The sequence below is a fragment of the Colletotrichum navitas genome (genome assembly GCF_030913465.1).
Source record: "Colletotrichum navitas strain CBS 125086 chromosome Unknown LY79scaffold_14, whole genome shotgun sequence".
NCBI classification, from domain to species: Eukaryota; Fungi; Ascomycota; class Sordariomycetes; order Glomerellales; family Glomerellaceae; genus Colletotrichum; species Colletotrichum navitas.
Window position 1 is genome coordinate 333,389 of NW_026850560.1, and position 18,013 is coordinate 351,401.

The 18,013-nt window shown below is 55.9% G+C and overlaps 5 protein-coding genes across 5 annotated transcripts; 1 reads left to right on the forward strand and 4 right to left on the reverse strand.

Moving 5' to 3' along the window:
* Positions 1-111: 111 nt before the first annotated feature.
* Positions 112-3,153, reverse strand: LY79DRAFT_91806 (uncharacterized protein). Its single transcript, XM_060565218.1, has 5 exons — positions 2,693-3,153; positions 2,498-2,522; positions 2,159-2,237; positions 429-2,100; positions 112-377 (listed from the first exon to the last, which is right to left on the reverse strand). The coding sequence occupies exons 1-5, from the start codon at positions 2,694-2,696 to the stop codon at positions 337-339; spliced, it is 1,821 nt and encodes a 606-aa protein (XP_060416765.1). The 5' UTR covers positions 2,697-3,153; the 3' UTR covers positions 112-336.
* Positions 3,154-5,214: 2,061 nt separating this feature from the next.
* On the forward strand, positions 5,215-6,235 carry LY79DRAFT_91971 (uncharacterized protein). The gene is made up of 2 exons (XM_060565219.1): positions 5,215-5,688; positions 5,742-6,235. The coding sequence occupies exons 1-2, from the start codon at positions 5,443-5,445 to the stop codon at positions 6,066-6,068; spliced, it is 573 nt and encodes a 190-aa protein (XP_060416766.1). The 5' UTR covers positions 5,215-5,442; the 3' UTR covers positions 6,069-6,235.
* Positions 6,236-7,239: 1,004 nt separating this feature from the next.
* LY79DRAFT_667755 (family 45 glycosyl hydrolase) lies at positions 7,240-8,194 on the reverse strand (the record flags this gene model as incomplete). The annotated part of the gene is made up of 2 exons (XM_060563428.1): positions 7,240-7,491; positions 7,739-8,194. 2 exons carry the CDS (start codon positions 8,192-8,194, stop codon positions 7,240-7,242), a joined length of 708 nt encoding a protein of 235 aa, XP_060416767.1.
* Positions 8,195-9,126: 932 nt separating this feature from the next.
* Positions 9,127-12,607, reverse strand: LY79DRAFT_546060 (heterokaryon incompatibility protein Het-C). The gene is made up of 5 exons (XM_060557211.1): positions 12,123-12,607; positions 11,499-12,056; positions 11,234-11,413; positions 10,639-11,183; positions 9,127-10,581 (listed from the first exon to the last, which is right to left on the reverse strand). Exons 1-5 carry the CDS (start codon positions 12,244-12,246, stop codon positions 9,235-9,237), a joined length of 2,754 nt encoding a protein of 917 aa, XP_060416768.1. The 5' UTR covers positions 12,247-12,607; the 3' UTR covers positions 9,127-9,234.
* A 3,696-nt stretch (positions 12,608-16,303) lies between these two features.
* LY79DRAFT_546070 (uncharacterized protein) lies at positions 16,304-17,058 on the reverse strand. Its single transcript, XM_060557212.1, has one exon. It carries the CDS (start codon positions 16,683-16,685, stop codon positions 16,320-16,322), a length of 366 nt encoding a protein of 121 aa, XP_060416769.1. The 5' UTR covers positions 16,686-17,058; the 3' UTR covers positions 16,304-16,319.
* Between the last annotated feature and the right edge of the window lie 955 nt (positions 17,059-18,013).

Sequence of the window (18,013 nt, forward strand, 5' to 3'; positions counted from 1 at the left end):
AAATCGCCATTAGATGCATGTCCTTTCCCAATGGGGTATATCCAGTCCAAAAAGTTGGGACTCCAGGCCAAGTCCCATGAAGAGCGTTCCCATGCCAAAGTATAACTGTTAAGGGCGTCTTCAAGCCCGCCGAATCTAATCATCGCGACAGAAGTGAATCTGTCTCCTCATCACCCTGTCAGAGGGTAGTAGTGAGGGAGTGTCGTTGGTATATATCATCATATTCCGTCATGTTCTTTTCAAAATGCGCCCCTGAGGCAGTCCCTCTGCCTGAACCCAAAACGCCGTTGCACCATGCGAAGCCAAACTGAATAGAATGCCTGTGAGATTTCCGGGTCATGAAAAGCCTGGGAAGACCTTTACGACGTAGCGTTTCCCTGCAGTCTCAATTAATAAATATTCGAAACTCTTAACATCCCAATACTTACATGCTGGTGAGCGTCCATCCGGGTCATCGAAAGGTGAGCCTGCGAGCGCTCTCATCCGCGCCCGTGCTAACGCCGAGGGGCTCTTACGCCCTTCTGGTCGTTGGTGGGCCTGCTTCGAGTCATTCGGCGAAGGAGCATGAACCCGCGACCCGCCTATTAAATGGCGTTTGTTTCGATGAGAGTGCTGAGCTACCGCAGCTGGCAGAGGCGGCGGTCGCGGTGGTTCTCGACCTTCGGATCGACTTGAGGGTTGTTCCGAATCCTCTTGCTCCTCTTGAGTAGGCTCAAGTGTTCGTGACAAGGATGCGGCCTCCAGGCCCGAAGGAGTTCTAGTGTTGGCTGCATCTTGACCTGCCTTTGGAGGCTTCGAGGGGATGACGGATGTCATTGGTGTTTCTGTCGGTGACGATGCCGTTTTGTCCGTGCCGAATAGCCACTTGCCCCAGTTTTTGTTCTTCACCTCCGCATCCTCGTTGTCTGACTCGTCGAACACTACCCTTTCCCTTAAACGCCGAATCGCCCGCTCACGGCGTACCATGCCGTTGGAGATTTTTGGACAGTAATTGGGTGGTAGCATATTCCTCTTGCAAATCGGGCATAGCGAACTGTTCAGGCCGAGAAATTCGTCGATACATTCGGGATGGAAAATGTGGCCGCAGGATAACTCTCGAATGATGGATTCTCGGTCCACATAATACTCCAGGCAGATATGGCATTGCGGTTGATAATTCGTTGCGACGGTACTTGTCGCGCTGTTCTGACTGCCTCTCCTCGCTCTGGATCTGCTTGTGGTGGACTCGGATATGGTGCGTTGATCGGCCCGCATGCTTCGCGGTGACCTGGTCGATTTCGCAGGCCTCATTGTAGAAGGTGTACCAATCATGTCCGGCTGAAAACTGTACGTGAATAATGGAAAGCCCTTGACATGAGTGACTGGCACTGTGACGCGTTGGATGCCCATCGCTTCTAAGTCGACTTCGCCACTTAAAACCCTCCTACGTAGTGATATTCTGCGTCTTCGCTGCACTAGGTGCATTGTGAGCGACAGACAGGCAATAATGAACAATACAACGCCGACAACTGTAAGAATCCAGGTCCACATTGCGGGGACACTGCCACGGTCCTTCACCGTCAGCTCGGTCCATATACGGACATAGTCGTCGTCATGGGGGTCGTATCTTTGCGCTATCTGGTCTCCGTGAGGGATTTGGGATATGTTGCCAGAGTAGAGACTAAGTTGGTGCATCATTTTGTGGCCTTCGGCGCCAGATATGGCGAATATAGGATATCGGTTCTGGTAACGCCAGGCACCGCCATCGTCGAGATCCCACAAGGGCGAGTCGGCGTCTTGTGGCTCCCTCGTTGAATTGTCGGGCCGGTAGAAGACGAAAGCGCGAATGGGGTCGAGGCGGGCGGATGCAAGGTAGGCTTTGGTACAAGAGGTGTTGAACCATGGCGCAAGAGCAATCAAGTTGTAGTTGGTGGGGGGCAGGCTCGCCTGGGTGGTGGCATTTCGAGGAATGATGCCGTACTGCTGTTCGTAACATGGGTCGCTGGTGCTGAGGTCTGGCACGTAGAGCAGACCTCGAATAACCCCATCCTGTGTTTCGGAGTTTATAGAGCTCAGTGTGGTGAGATTTGCTGAGATGGTATCTTGGTAGGCCAAGGAAGTCTGCACGCTGGGTTAGACCAAGACATAGGGGCAAGACCAAGGCGACTGAAAGACCGACCGAGAGAGAAGTGATGTTTTTAATGAGAGTCGATGGGATGGTGTTTGCACCTGACCAGACAGGATTACTGAACAGCAGACTGCACAACGGCTAGTTAGTATCAAAGGCGCTGAAATCGAGCGGTGAAGAGGGAGAGTGGATGGTGGGGAGGCAACGCGGCGAGATGCGCCCACGAGAGCAACGTTTGAGAGGTAACGCGACACCGGGCCAAGAGTTACGGGATGGTGTGGCCATGATCGGAAAGCCAGCATCGGACAGGGCAGCGTGCATCAACGGCAAGCACGGATTGAGGGGGGTTTCAACAGCAGCGAACACAACAAGAAATTGGTCGAGACATACACGACATTTCGAACCTGTTCGAGAGCTGCGAGACGTCAGCAAAGGGCGCCAAGACTGTGTGCATTTTGGTACTTGTTGACAACGAAGGAAGCAGAGCCTGCCAAACGCTGGCCTAGTTGGGTTGAACAGGACCGTCGACTTTCTTTGCGCATATTCAAAGATGATAGATCCGAGAGTGTTCCAAAAATGACTTACACATGCTTTTCTCACATGTTCAGCGAACTGGTTGAGGGCATTGAAACCATCAACCTTTGGTGGACGGGTTGGCGGACTGGCTGCGGATGTCGGGTTAGGGAACTGAACAGGCGAGGCGGGTACGACGAGTAGATTGCAGTTCGGATCGGTCGGTAAGGCGAAGGAATACGGGGATTTGTCGGGCTGGAATGGACTGGATGAGCCTCGGCACCTGAATTTGAACGTCTTGCACAGGAAAGGGCCGCAATGCGGTCCTAGTTGTAGGGTTGGATTTGGTAAGAAAGCAGGCAGAGAGATGATGGGGAGTCGCGAGCTAAGAGAGGGAGAGAGTATCAATGTAGAGCTGGGGCCGGCGCGATTTTCAATGCCAAGAGGGGTTCAAATCAGGTTCGTTCCTAGTGCGATGCCGGTGCACTAGGTATTGCACTTGCACACTGATCTCGTCAATGAGGGGGGGACCAGGACCAGGTCTAACCCGATCCAGGTCGGGGGTGTGAGCGTGTTTGTGTGCGGGCGGCTTCGGTGGGATGGATTATGGATGATGGATTGAATTGAACGGATAGACTGGATGAAAGCTGGCGGACGGGACGGATGATGCGATAGCAGCAGAGCCGGGGAAGCAAAGCAAAAGCAGGGGGCAGGGAAGAAGGGGGCAGGGAAGAAGGGAGTAGGTAAGAGAGCGAGAGGGCGAGGGAGAGAGAAAAGGGTTTGGAAACAGTTATTCGTAGCGAAGGCGCTGGGTAATAAAGTGTGTCGGGCACTGAGAGGCGCGCACCAGGAGGTAGGTACTTGGAGTCTTCACACCCCCATAACTGCCTGACCCTGCTGAGCATTACATTGGGAGGTAGGTACGGTAAGGTACATACATGTAAGAGGAGGCAATAGAACAGTTGCACAGCCCCCTGTCCTGGCTATCCTCGCCCTCGTCATTGTTGTCGTTGTGTTTTTTTCCTTTTCCTTTGCTCATGTCAGGATGAGAGAGCATGCGCCTACCCGGTCAAATGCTCATGGAGTTATAGTCCATCCAAAGTTTTTGTCGTGGTTACATTGTTCCGGACGGCCATTGTGCGTGTTCGGGCTATGCTGGCGTCAGTCATCCAGTCTTTTTCCCTCTTTTGTTTCCTTTCCTCGCCGAGTGAGCGAGTATTTGTTGTAACCAGAAATGGAACGCTCCATTATTTGGGGAAAGGGAAATGCTATGTGGGTCAAAGACGGGGTGCGAGGTGTAAGGCTTGAGACGGATGTAAACCAAAGGTGCGCCAACATCTGGTGGGCGGGCGAAGTTGGTGGAGTGGGGCCTCGCCAATATAGGCCGTTCAGAGTTCCTCGAGGTAGCGGCTAAGTATTCTCGTCTCCTCCAAGATCCGTGCCCCACTAACAGAGATACCTACCTACCTACCTATCCACCTCCCTTACCAGCGTACCGTAGTACCTACCTAAGTATCGGAGCCGAGCGGGCAAGCACCTACCTCAGCTTTTGCAAAATACACTGCCCGTCAATACTGACTGCCTCTGAGAAACCGACGGTGGCTGTTTCGAACCCGCGTGCTCAGTTACTTTAGGTACCAAGATGTATGGGTTGATCCCAGACGAATAGCAGACACAGAGGCCAGCTGCTCTTGCTCTCTCTCTCTCTCTCTATCCACCTATCCACATATTCATCTCTATCTATCTATTCTTTCGTTATAGCGGTCCTCTTTCAATATTGCAGTCTGCTGTAGACACCGTAGTCCGAATGGGATGCCTGAAACTAACAGGCACTGTCAGCCGCCAAACCGGCAACAGTCAAGCCCGAAGAAAAAAAAAAATGAACCCCCCAAGGCCTCCACCCTGCACCTACCTGCCGCACCTGCCGCACCTGCCGGCGGCGCGAGTGGATAGGTGTGCCACCGCCAACAAACCCTGGCATCCGCAAGTCAGCCACGCGGTTGCCGTTTGTGCCGTCGTCCTTTGTCACGACATATGCTGCGAGCTCAACAAGTCAGACAATCTCTCTACATTACGCTACCTTGCCGTGTTAGCCTGTCTACATTGTACCAATACACGCATCGGCACCCAGCACGATCCGCTTGATGATCATCAGACCGCAGGTCATCGCTGCTAAGCTTTTCATTGCCTCGAAGCTTGTCTGATCTTCCCAGCGGTCTCCCCCGTTCGTCCGTGCCGACTCCCGTTCTCCGTCATTCGTCGGTTTGACTCGGTCCCTCCCTTGCCGAACCACTCGTACAGCAAGCGCCCTTTCAGAAGCTAAGAACCAGGAGAGAAAGAGACAGACGTCCTCCTGTCTCTCCATCCATCGACTTCTCGGCTATGGATACCGTGCTATCACTGCATGTATGCCTTGTCGCAATGGAGACGCGAGGGAACGAGGGCCGTCACGTCAACGACTCTTCTTTGGTCCATGGTCTGCAGCGATGGTGCGGCAATGTTCGGTTCAACGATCCAAGACGGTATGCTCCCAGCGGTGCCGGGTCTGTTTTCCTGACGCGCGGTGTGGCATTCCCACGCACCCTTTCGACATAGCGTTTTCCCGCCCCAAAAGGCTCAAACGCCATGCGCGGCAACCTGTGCCGACAATTGTCGACCTTGACCTGCACCAAGTCGCATCGATCGATGTGTCCACCACCTCGACTATGCCGCCCGGTCGTTCCCGGCATTTTCTCCATTGGGATTCCCAGCGATACGGCACGCCTCTTGTGTTCTCAACAGGCGAACAAACCCTCGACTCGTGGGTCTTGCATGTGTGACACATGCCCATTTCGCGTCGTTTATCCTGGCAAGCCTTGGGAACCTTGGAGCATGTCATATGGCATAGCAACGGCATTTGTCCCTTGGCCGACCATGATATCGTACGAGGTACGCAGCTCCGAGCAAACTCACTGACCTTGCACGAGAGGAATTTCGGCCGCGGTGCCCACACTCGGACCGCCTCTCAACGCTCGACTATTGAAAAAGTAGATTGCGCGGCCTGCATGCCAATGTCGTTCAACAGTCGGGTAAGAACGTCTCTTGTGCCAACGATTGGAATGGATACCGATGCCAACTTCAGCACCCGGGATCCAACGATGTTTGTTCCGCGGCAATACAGCCTACAGGGAAAACTTCTAGCGACGGTGCCTTGCCTTCTAGTCTCCGTCACTCCCCGTCTTGGCATCTCGTCTTGGCATCCCGCCTTGGCATCCCGCCTTGGCATCCTTCAATGTCGACTTCCATGATGGCGCTAGGGGAGCACCCTATCGACAACAGACTCCTTACCTTGACACTATGGCCGGGCAAATTGTCGTTACTGCGATGCGATTCTGAGAAAGTTCCCGAATGTTTGCTATGCCGTGCAGAGCCACTTCGTTGTACGAGCAGGGTACACGGAGAGTATTGACACCAAGTACCCCTCACATCCATGCTGGTGCCATCCACTAGGACACTGACGCCTGTGACGGCTGTTTTGCAGCCCGATCCTTGTTGACAGAGTCACAGATGCCATATGCTTAGACGAAACTGATCCGGTCTTAATGATACTGTAACAGGATCTCGAGAGTCGTTATTAATCAGTTGTCTGACCCCTTCGCCGCTTCTTCCAGGTAAGCCGAAAATGCCGAACTGCCCCCCCTCGTTTCCCTTGTACTGCGCTCACCGCTCGGTATATCACAGGCTCTTAGCCGCGGCCGGGCGCCATCCCTTGTCTCATCCGGCAAGAGAAGCCGATGATCGTCCCTACGTCATGCTATACGCACGCCTAGGATCGGATTCGTCAGCGCGGCACGACCCACTACTACACAAATATGCCCCCCGACGAAGAGGGGAGCGCAAATGTACGATTCCTGATCGGCTCTGATTTTATCGAGCGTGGCCGACCTTATCAACATCTCGCAACAGCTGCCATCATAGAGAGGTTTGCCTTCAGGGTCTGTGCCGACAGTCATATTTCTTGGGCGGACGGTATTACACTCAGGTGAGTTTCATGGCCATCTGTCTTGGCTGTATGCGTCCTGGGGGTTGCAGAGCTGTGGCCCCGAAAACACGAGGGTCGCCCTTCGCTTGCCCAGCCCACAGCCATGGTTTGCGCCCATCTTGTCAATAGCACTCGATAACGGCGGGCATCAAAACGGTTAGTGCACGTCTGTTATAGCTTGCCAAGTGGTTCCAATTGACTTTGCCTAAGTAAAACGTAGGGAGAAGTTATCCCAAATAATTTTTGTTTGCATGCGTTGCCACAAACCCCAAAGAGACGGGGACTCTGCGCACGCCGGTCGGGAGAAGATCGGGGAGCCAAGCCTCCAGGCTCTATTTCGTGACAGCGGTTTGTTACGAAGCCTCCCTATCACAGTGGTCTCAAATATCATGGTCGAGACCTAGCTTGCTCGAAATAAGGGTTGGCCTTTATTTCCTTTCCTCCCTCCCGCCCCCCTCTACACAAGAAGCAGTGCAAGGCCATGTCCACCAGAATGCAGTGCCACAAGAGCTTGTAACGCACCTACACACTACACTTACGGATGGGATCCAGCCTCGACGGGAAGAATTGCGCCCATGCTTTCGAGGTAGATGCTCGTCTACCCTTGTCGCCTGCAGCCGCTCTTGTTGGTGAGCTCCGCCGGGCATGTCACCTGCTTGAAAGAGATCGCCGGGTTGTCGGCGCCCTTGAACCAGTCAAACCGCCAGTAACACCCGGCCTTGAGCTTCTCCGGGAACCCATCGCACTCGGAGCGGGAGCTGACGCCGCCGTACCGCTGGCCCCACCCGTTGGCTGGTGCTCCGTACTGATCCGTACAAGCGTTGAATATGCCGACCCCACCGCCGGGGACCTGTGGACGGTTCTAGTCAGCTTTTTGTTTTTTCTTTCTTACTTATTTATCTCTCCTTCTTCTTTCTTTTTGGAACTATTGCTTGATCTTGAATTGCATGCTGGATGGCCGATCGCGTTCCCGGCTCTTGTCAAGGCGTGGGGTCAACTGTATGTCATGGACCACCACCAGGCATACCGCAACTCCGAACAGCCAACGGTAAACGGCCAGCATGCAAGTGAAGGGTTAAAGCAGTATGCGAACTCACAGCAATGTCGAAATGGTTCTGTCCCAAGTCCCCGCCGGTGTTCGTGGTCTGCACGATCATCTTCTTCCCAGTCACGAGCCCGCTCGTGAAGGTGAGCTCGTAGCAGGCGCAGCACCACTCAGCCTCGGTGCCTCCGACGATTCTCACGGCTGCCCACCCGTACGCGAGGTCGTCGTTGACGGCCCAGGGCGACTGGCCGCTGCACATGTACGCGCTCCCCCCCGCATCGCACCCGGAGCTTGTGGAGCCACCGTCGGACAGCGGGTTGTCGTTGCGGTCGCAGGTCGTCACGGGCCCGGCGGCCAGCTGGGTGGCCTTGCCGGGCCAGGCGCAGGAGGGCTTGCAGCAGTCCCAGTAGCGGGTCGTCGACCCTGCGCCGGAGGACTGAGCTGCCGAGGGAGAGAGAAAGGGGACGAGGGAGAAGAAGAAGGGGAGGAGGGGTTGCGTGGGCTGCATCTTGTCTGGCTGTCTGCCCGCCTTCCTCTTGAGTATGATGGGCTGCTCCTCCTTGATTCGCTTCAACGGGGAGTCTATAGCAGCTATAAGTACTACAACTCGATGAGGGACAGACTGATGGAGAGAGACTTCATCCACTATATACATCTAGCCGATCATCCTGACTAACAGACCGGCGAGGAAGACCAATTTACCAGGACTCTCTTATCATCCACGACGGAATCCGTCCCGTCCGGCCCTTCCCCCACCCTCCATCCTACGAGAGGATCATCCCCATCGGGCTTACGTTCGCTTGTCATGGTATGAAGGGGGGGGGGGGGGCGATGATCACAAACACCGTCACCTCGACAATCCGCGGCCCAGAAAGCGGTCCAGTTTAGCCGTACCGAAAAAAAGAAGCGGGAAAACCACCCATCTAACTCTCAGCGACAGCGCGTCATCGCGGAAGCTAGCTTTGGGGGGTTCAATTCTGAACAGGCGACGGCAAGACAGCGGGCGGCACGCGGGCAGCCCTCGCTCCGGATCAGACAGAGATGGGTTGTGGGGTTCGGAGCCTGCCCAGCGGTGCCTGCTTGCGGCAAATGATGGGCCAACAACACCCCGGCCCACAGGCTCTTCGCGCCGCAATTTGGCGCGTTTTCGACGAGACTTCATTCACCTGGTACCCTTACTGGCACGACGGGACGACGGGACGAAAGCACACAGAGACTTGCCGTTTAAGGGGACGTGCAAGTTAAATGGAACTGGGCACCCCGGCCACGCAATCAAGAGAATCGACTCCGGAATAAGGGTTCACCAACACCATCCGCGCTCGACCAACTTTCATCGCCGAAACCAAGACCTTTTCTTTGTCGCTACTGCTCTTCGTGAACCCTGTAACCCATAGGGGTTAACCCCAGCTACACGTCTGCCAGTTAAAAAAGCCCACCGGTTCATCATCATCATCATCATCATCGACCAGGGCACAACCGCCTCGCCTTCCCTGCGCGACTTCCGTGTCAAAGCTAAGGACCATCAAGAGAAATAGCTACAACGCGCGCCTACCATCTGCGGTTGTTTTCGTTGTCGCCAAATCTCTCCGTTACCTTGCCGATAAAGTCGCCGAAGCCGCCGCCATCCTCGCGACGCTCATCGTCATCGTCGTTGCGGCGTCCGCCGCCGTAACCGCCCTCCTGTCGGCCGTAGCTACTCTCGTTTTCATCACGGCGTCCGCCGCCGTAGCCGCCGCCATAACTCTCTTCCTGACGGCCACCGTAGCTGCTCCCGTTGTCATCGCGGCGTCCGCCGCCATAGCTCTCCTCCCGTCGGCCGTAGCTACTCTCGTTGTCATCACGGCGTCCGCCGCCATAGCCGCCGCCATAGCTCTCCTCCCGTCGGCCGTAGCTACTCTCGTTGTCATCACGGCGTCCGCCGCCATACCCGCCGCCGTAGCTCTCTTCCTGACGGCCGCCGTAGCTGCTTTCCTCCTGACGACGACCGCCGTAGCCGCTCTCGTTATCGTCACGGCGACCACCGCCGTAACCAGACTCGGTGTTGCCCTCATATCGGTGGGTCTCAGTACGCTGCTCATATCCGCCGCCGTATGAGGGCCGGGTCTCTGTAGTCTGCTGATACTCGTAGCCGCTAGTCTCGCGTCCGCCCTGGCTATCCTCCTGCTCGTATCTGCGGTACTCGGAGCGACCGCCACCGCTGGGGTATTGGGTCTCGCTGTACTCGGCCTGGCCGTACTTGTTGCCGTGGTGGCCGTACTCGGTTGTGGTCTGGGTGTAACCGCCGTCGTCGTCACGGCGGCTGCTATGCTGGGTCTCCTTTTCATCCTTTCCAAAAACACCGCCAAGAATGGATCCAATCAGACCTCCAGCACCGCCGCCGCTGCTGCTTTCCTCTTCCTGCTGGTGCTTGTACTGCGGGACCTTGACTCCGGTCTGTTGCTCCATGAGGCTGGCGATCCCGCCAGAAACCCCCTCGAGAATAGCACCGGCAGCCTGGTCCGCAACCTTGTCCTCCCAGGTCGTAGGCTCGCCAAATTGCTTGCGCATGTGGAGCTTGCCGCTGCAGCCGTGGCCGTGGCCGGTATCGTGAACTCCCTCCTTGTGGTTCTCGCCACGCTCGACACCCTCGCGCGTCAGCTTGCGACGGTAGTCGTCTTGCTGGCTCCTGTCCATCTCGTTCCACCATTCCTCCATGAACTTGAAGATCTGCTGACGTCCGTCCCGGGCGCCGTCTTCGCCCATGTCGCGCTGAGCGGGGTGGTGCAGAACACCAAAGATGATGCGGTTCAGGGTACGATTAACATCAATGCTCTCATCGTCAATGGCCTCCATGAGCTGGGGTACGACCCAGTGCAGCGTCTTAGCAGCGCAGCGGCCGGCGACTTCGTTCAGAATCTGTGTGAAGACGTAAGCTCTCATACTAGCTACTCATCGCGGGGAACTGGTTCTTACGTTGGTGAAGTGGTCCTTGGACAGCATGGAGTGAGTGGGGTCGGTGCTGCGGTCATCCTCGAAGACGATATGCTGCTCCCTCTCACTGCTCTCAATGATCTCGGCAGAGCCGGTGCGGAGCTCGTTGCGAATCTGGTTGATGACGGGGAGGATGAAGGGCGCAATGAGGGAGAAGACAAACTTGGACAGCTGCTCCTCGAGCTGCTCCAGGATTTTGGGCAAGACGGGGATCTTCTCGATGGCCTCGGTGATCCCTTGCAGGATCTCATCGTGGAACTCGATAGCAGGCATGATTTGCCTGAAGACATCCTGGATGTAGCGGGTGTACTCCTCAGGCTCTCTGGGAGAGACCTGCATGCTCTGGAGCTGGGAGGAGGTGGCGTTGCTCTGGAGCTCGTCCACCCGGTTGCTCTGGTGCTTACCGCCGAAGATACCGTCGGGAATCATGTCCAAGAGGCCTCGCAGAATGCTCGTGTCGTTGTTCTTGCTCTCCTGGAGGGTACCCTCGAGCTCCTCAATCTCATTCTGGGTGAGCTTGTCGGAAACTGTGTTGTTGTCAGCCGCCGTGTTGTTCAAGCAGTCGTGTATTACGCACCTTCGCCGGTGACTGAGTGCAGGAAGTCAACACCTCCGAAGGTACCAGTGACAATCGGGTAGACCTCGTCTCTGGCTCCGTTAAGTCTGATCCGAGTGTCACGACCGACGTGGGGAAACACGTCACGCTCGCCCATCTCGATGAGGGCAAGCTCGCAGTAGTTGCTGTGAGCGAAGAAGTCTGCAAGCCACGGCGTTAGAAACAGTTCGAGTTCATTGAGCCAAAGGCGGTGGTGAGTCTTTGCATGGTCATGTCATTGACGTACCCTCCAAGCAGTGCAGACCGGTACCCATGAGACGCATCGCCTCGTAGAGATCAGCCTGGTTCTTGTTTCGGGAGTATCCTCGAGCAAGTTCAATGCAGCGGGAAAACAGGTTCCGGACGTGGGCAGCAGAAGTCATGATGCCTGCCTGCTCGTTGGCGATGTAGTTCTTCATGCCGGTCTCGGGGTCGATGGCGAGCTCGACACCCTCATCGACGGGCCCTCTCAGACGACGGTCGTACTGGCGCGCATCTTGGTTGTCGGCGTAGTTCTTGGGGTTGTCGATGTGGTCCTCGGGGCGGTAGCAGCCCAGGCGATCGGCCGTAACCTCGAACTCCTTGGAGCCAAAGCCGAAGGTCAGGAAACCCAGGACACAGAGGAGCAGACGGATGGCCTCGGCGGAGACGGACTTGACAGTGCCGACATCGATGGCCTGGGAGTAGTCTCTCAGCCAGTTGCCAAAGTAGACACGGGAGACCATCATCTTGGAGAACTTTTTGCCGTTCATGGCGCGTGCCATGGCGAGAGTGAGGAGAGCATCCTCGATGTCACCGTGGCGCCCTGCGCGACCGGCCGGTTAGCTGACGTGGTGCGAATGACAGACATTGGCCGAGGGGGTAAGCTCACAGTTCTGGCCCTCGATCTTGGAGATGCTGGCAATGTTGCCAGCTCCGAAGGCATAGGTTGGCTGGGCAAGGCAGACCAGCACAAGCAGGCCGACCAGCAGCGGGTAGGACCTGGCGTCGAGCATGTTGGTTTGTACTTCGTGGCCTCTTGCTCTTGGTAGTGTTCAGATGTGATTATTTGTTCGTCGCGAAACCTTCAAGGCAGTTTGCTAACAGTTTAGTTCGCGTGGAAAGAAAGGAAAGATACGATGGCGGGAGGGAAGGAGGTCATAAAATAAGGACAGGATATGACACAAGCAAGGGGGCCGCAGAGGAAAAGGAGGGGCTATGATCAGGGTTGGAAGCGGTGGAGGGGCAACGGGGACGGCGTGTCACTGTCTTCTTGGGAGCACGGAATGGACACACACACACACACACACATACACACCAGCACTTGGAGCCATCAGACGCCAGGAACGCGAGGCAGCTCGAATGAATAGGATGGCCCGACAACCAAGGACGCACTGCCCACCCGTGGCCACAGCATCCATCTACGTGTAGTCCCGGCCACGCCAGTCCAATCCGTGATCTGTTGCTTTTGCTTGCTGCCCCCCTCCTTCTCACCCCACCTTGTCCCATTTCCTGTTCGCAATGTTTTCTGCGGTGGTCTGTGTTCCAATCCCCCAGGTGCCATGGCATCATACTGCTGCGCGATAGCTGCCGCCAAGGCGCTCCCCCCACCAATGCCAGTGGCCAGCAATGCCGACTTGGAGCTTGAATTAAGATGGCTGCTAGTAGCCCAGTAGCGCCGCTAGTTGACTAAAGGGTCGGGGGTACCTCAGAAACGGGTGGGGAACACATACTGGAACCAAGTATTGGTGACGTGAGGCGCAAAATTGGATGGGGCAGGGGTCTGCATCAAGCTCAATGCACAAGCTGTGTGGATTTGATCCGGTAAGCTAGGTAAGGTAGTTTGATCGTCGGTACTTTCAGGTCGGGGTGCTGCTGCTGGCAGCTGCTAGTTAACCGCCCGGCGGGCGCGCCTAGGACTCGCGACCTTGACCAGGCTGAAGAGAAGTAGAGACGAGAGTGCCCTGTACGAGGAGGGACGTGATACTGCTGCGCCCCGGTAGCTCATTTGGTAGGATGTCTGATGTTGGGCTTGATGGGATGAAGTGAGTGGCGGCGGACTTCAAATGTGCGAGACGAAATGTGCAATGACGCACTTCTCACCAACATTCGGTCTTGCGAGCTATGGAAGGAGAACACATTGAGTGAAGTGGGCAAGCGTCTGCCTCGGGTCAGCTCTCAAGAAGAATCCGTCTCATACTGCCTTTCACCAATCTTACCTTTTTTTTTTTTTGTTCTTTTTTTTCCTCTCGTAATACAGACGTGAACACGATGGCATGTCAATCAAGCTGCGGATGAGTGACCGCGGTCAAGAGCTAAGCAACGCGCTGACCAGCGTTCGGAAAGACCGAGGCGTCTTCCGACCTCTTTGGAGGGGGGGAAAAACAGGCATTGAAGAAACTGGCAATGCCTTCTATTCCATCGAATAGTTACCAAGGCACGCATACTTACAAGGTGGTCGCCCGTGGGTGACAGTTCCCCCATCGGATAGTTACGTAGGTAGTGTACGATGTAGATAACTACCTAGGTAGTGAGTGCACCATGGAGGGTAGCGGAACCGATCCGCCGCCAATGAGCTGCCACCAGCTATGCGGACCTTCCCCCCTCTGCCGAGTTTTGATGGGGTTCTCGTTTCAAAACGGGATGAGACGGTTGGCGGTCAGGCCAGCTTCCGGGGGCCCCTCTCTGTCGCGGGAGATGACTGGTGACCGTGAGGAGCAGTGAGGGGCAGCGAGGGGCAAAGCAGAGCTCAGCTCTTGATGTGGGACAGCATGGAGGGATAGCTTTCAATGCAGAGCGGACCACCTCTCTTCGGCGATTGCGCGTACACACGAAGTGAAGCAAGCAAGCAAGCATTCAAGTTGTGTAACCTCATTGGTATTTTCATCAGTATTGTACGGATATCGCATGGTGATTGCACGCTGAGCATTCTGTTCTAACATGGCCGACCGAAGTAAATTTGCCAAAAAGTTGAAACTCCTTCTCCCCCAGCTCTCAATGGCCGCTTGTTAAGTCGCCCTGGGATGGAAACGAGGTGAGACATTGCCGTTGTACACTAGGAGGGGGGCGTTGTGACTGCTACCTACACAGTCGCGTCACAATCTTGCGTTGTTGTGATTAAGCGAGTAACGCGTTGGGCGACGGTCGACGTTGCACACCAATAATTCCTCTGGTGCCCAGAGGTGGTGAGTGTACCTACACGGCAATAGGCGATGCACGTTCAGCTTTCTCGTCTCCTGTCCTGGTTACGTGAAGCCATTCGGTTCAAACCCGGATCCAGTCGTACGGAGTCGTGTCTGGCATCTGCCCATCAGAGCTCTCTGCTCCATCGTGTGCCACGGACCGGACAAGGACCAGCGCCAATGGAGCTGCACCAGGACGAGTTCCTTCTAGGCGTGAGTGAGTATGTAACCCTGCTTGTCATGATGTGGACAGTCCCCAAGGGTATCGTAGAGTGCATCCCGACATTCGTTGTACGAGGGCGACTTGGGTTGTCATTCTCGTGGCCTTCTCACGGTTGAGGAACCGGGCATTCCGACCGTCTCTTGGCTCTGATGAAATGGATGAACGAGAGCAGCCGAGATATCGTAGAAGCCCTCGACCGTCGCACAGGAATCACTGGGGTTTAGACACCCTGATCGCAAGCATCGGTCATCATACCTACAAGTGCCCTCGGGATCCGACAAGCACTAGAAGCGGAGAAGTGATGGGTGATACCCCCCAAGGTGAACAATGCCAGCAGCGTTCACAGTAGCATATTGGCCCGGCCAAGTCACGGCCTCGTAACCAGTGTAGGCGGCTGCGGCGAATGAAATTGCGGTGCAAAACATCAAGCAGTTGTCAAGGCGGCGGCGGGGAGCGAGGGATAAGCGTCCTCGGGGCACATGTCATTCTGTTACTTGACCATGGCTGGCGGTCGTCGCCGTTCGGAGCAGGGCACTCGTTGTGCAGGTAGCAGTCGGTCCTCAGCGAACTATCATCATGGGGCAACGCGAACGGGGGAATCCGACATCGACGGCCTGTGTGCTGGCTCACTGGTATTTTCAGAGGCCCCAACAAGGGGTCTCGGTTTCTAGAGTGCTGTGCGATGCATCCCGGAAGACGGTAGGTGACAGCATCGGCAATGGCAGTATGATACTGATGGCGGGGAGTGCCATAGCTGACGACGGATCACTGGGACGCTGGGATAGGAGGGGGTCCTCAAGGCAAACCTCGGAGTTACGAAGGCTGGCGACCGTCGGATGGAACGAAAGCGCTGGACTCAGGGCTAGAGGGAGGAACATCCTGTCGCGGGTAAGGGGAATGGAACGATCGCTTTTGAAGGATGTCACCAATTGCTGCGGTTGATGATTGAGTACTGGGGGGGTACAGAAGGCCAGTAGAGCTTTTGCGTAAACTGGCATCAGTAGTTGGGCTGGGCAGCGCCATTGGGGATGGGAATGGCGACACTCGGGGCCGCTCGCAGCTCGAGGTTGTTTTCTGGGCAGAGCTGAGCAAGCACTAAGAGCGACAAGTTCCTGGGCGGCCTCTGGGCGAACCCTACCACCGCATTCCACCAAGCCATCGTCCACCGTGAGCCCAGAGCCCGCCGAAGTGGGTGGCCTTGACAGTCGTGAACAAGCTGTCAGCAGGCCTCAGGGATTGATTGACAGACGGGCCTGGCACGAACTTGCTTGACCGAAGGTACCCGCGCTTTTCGATGAACGGGAGGGCAGAGCGCCGCTCCAGTTTCCAGTATTGTAGAAGAGAGAGAGGGGATCGGCAACAGGCGGCCTTACCAGACCAGCCCAGCCAGCTTCGAGAGAGGTCGAGCTGCTCTGGCTGCGATAACGGGGCCTGATGCTCTGGAATGGGTGGGATGTTGAAGGACCGACAGGAAGACCAGTGGGGAAGGGCCTCAGAATGTGGCCGCTGTCGGCCGCTGTCGGGGCAGAGGATGGGAGAGAAGTTTTCTGGCTCGAGCTGACGTGGAGTGATGAGGGCGAGAGTCCCGTCCGTCCCAGGTTTCAGGCAGGCACAGGCGGGGATATAGGCACCCAACCTCGCAGAGGCCTTGCTGCTTTAATTCTTGGGCAGTCAGTAAGATGGGCTAAGAGCTGACGAGGAGGACAACGCGGGAAAAGGAACGGGGCAGAGAGAGGGGCCAGAGGGGCAGTGCAGTGCCTATCCCCCGGTCGCTGTTGTTCGTGCTCAGGTGTGTCGTGTTCTTTTTCCCTCTTTTTCCCCCCCAGGTCGCGGTAAGCGGAAGCCACTCAGGCGGGAGGAAAAGGTGCCTACCCATTGCAGGGAGCTCATTGGGCAACAAGGCCATACCCGCTAATGAGATGTGTGGTGGTGCAGCACCAGAAAATGTGGGTGTCGCCATTTGAAGAAAACCAGCACAGATACGAGAGAAAAAGCATCCCATCGCCGTTGTCACCCCGCTGGAAGTCCAGCGGAAGTATCGCCAGAGCATCAGGATGGCAACCAGCGCGACGATGGGTGCATTTGGGGCACCCCAGCATCAGCAACAGCCACGAGAAGAGGATGCACACGCTTGGAATAATAGCCAGCTCCCAGTAATGGACTAAAAAATGTGCGACTTCTCCGGGGAAGCACGAGTATTCGCCGGCCAAGAACAACACTTACAATAGCAGAGTACGGCAAAAAGACAAGAGACACACAAGGCGAGAGGAGGACGCGAAGATACGGGGTACCACCTTCCCCCCCGGTGAGGTAATGCAAGACGCCATGTACAGGTGAGGTGCAAAAGCTTGCAGCTTCGGGCCCGTCCCCCCCCCGTTGTGTGCTGTACGTGCTCCAGGGTGACATTTTCTTTAGTGTGGGCGCGTGTTTGTGTCTCCGGAGAACGTTGTGTTGAGATGAGCCCATTGTGCTCCATTTAGTGTCAATGGTCCAGGTGAATAGCGTAGAGGCTGCCCAGTTCGGTCCAAAAGTGGACGTTTGGCCCTGGAGCATAGGGTCCAGCGGGAAGCCTCTGGAAGCGCTGGGAGCAAAAGGCCGCAGTCGCGGTCGCCGGTACTGGCAGAGCGCGTGCTGTTTTTGCAAGGGGGGTGGGAGGAGAGAATGGTGCTGAGGGTCACAACAACAATTGCCGCTTGGGTGACCTTTTTTATTTTTACTGATTAGCAGCACTGAGGTGGATGCGTTCTTTTGCGAGGGGTTGCAGGGGTGTCGGGCGCATTTTACGTGTCGTATGATGTGATTGACATTGGGAACGAAGGTTTGTATTGGGTGGCCCCCAGTGAAGAGAAAAGAAAATAGGACGGGGGGACTGAGTAGTGGCAGCTTGTAGCCAGCTGGAGGGGGAGTAAGCACCAGGACGGCCTGAGGGGGGGGGAAAGAGATAGAGAAGATAGAGAGGGAGCGAGAGCGAGAGCGAAAGTGCAAAGCCGGGCGAAGGTGAGGCCTGGTGGTACCTACCTAGGTACCCAAGAAAAGGTACATTGTTACAGGAGTCCTGGGCGCGCAACTGACTGACCAGAGTGAGTGACTGGGCGAGCAGTCCATAAATTTTGGGGCGGCCACCTCGCACCTGCCTGAATTTTTTTCTCCCCTTCCCTTTCCCACTTGGCCCCCCCAGAAAAGGTAGAGAGGTGTCAAATCACTCCCAAACCCCTCCCGCCCGGTCTGCACTACATATTCGGCTCAGGCCCTCCCCCAACCTCACAGCCTTTTCCCTTTTTCCCCCCATTTCTTCGCTTTCTCAGGCACCAAACCCCCCAAAACCCAACAGTCGTTCTCCCGTCGCCCGCCCCCTCCCAAACCCAAAAAGCCTTCAAC

What these genes read in the sequence shown, in the direction of transcription:
- LY79DRAFT_91806 (XM_060565218.1), bottom strand. An exon ending in GAACAGGTTCGAAATGTCGT is followed by an intron (nt 2,238 to 2,497) that starts GTATGTCTCGAC and finishes GCCGTTGTGCAG; the next exon opens with TCTGCTGTTCAGTAATCCTG. An exon ending in AAAACATCACTTCTCTCTCG is followed by an intron (nt 2,101 to 2,158) that starts GTCGGTCTTTCA and finishes CCCAGCGTGCAG; the next exon opens with ACTTCCTTGGCCTACCAAGA.
- LY79DRAFT_91971 (XM_060565219.1), top strand. Translation starts at nt 5,443, where the DNA reads ATGCCCATTTCGCGTCGTTTATCCTGGCAAGCCTTGGGAACCTTGGAG. An exon ending in CAATGTCGTTCAACAGTCGG is followed by an intron (nt 5,689 to 5,741) that starts GTAAGAACGTCT and finishes TGCCAACTTCAG; the next exon opens with CACCCGGGATCCAACGATGT.
- LY79DRAFT_546060 (XM_060557211.1), bottom strand. Translation starts at nt 12,246, where the DNA reads ATGCTCGACGCCAGGTCCTACCCGCTGCTGGTCGGCCTGCTTGTGCTG. An exon ending in CAAGATCGAGGGCCAGAACT is followed by an intron (nt 12,057 to 12,122) that starts GTGAGCTTACCC and finishes CCGGTCGCGCAG; the next exon opens with GGCGCCACGGTGACATCGAG. An exon ending in CCAAGGACCACTTCACCAAC is followed by an intron (nt 10,582 to 10,638) that starts GTAAGAACCAGT and finishes GTCTTCACACAG; the next exon opens with ATTCTGAACGAAGTCGCCGG.
- LY79DRAFT_546070 (XM_060557212.1), bottom strand. Translation starts at nt 16,685, where the DNA reads ATGCTCTGGCGATACTTCCGCTGGACTTCCAGCGGGGTGACAACGGCG.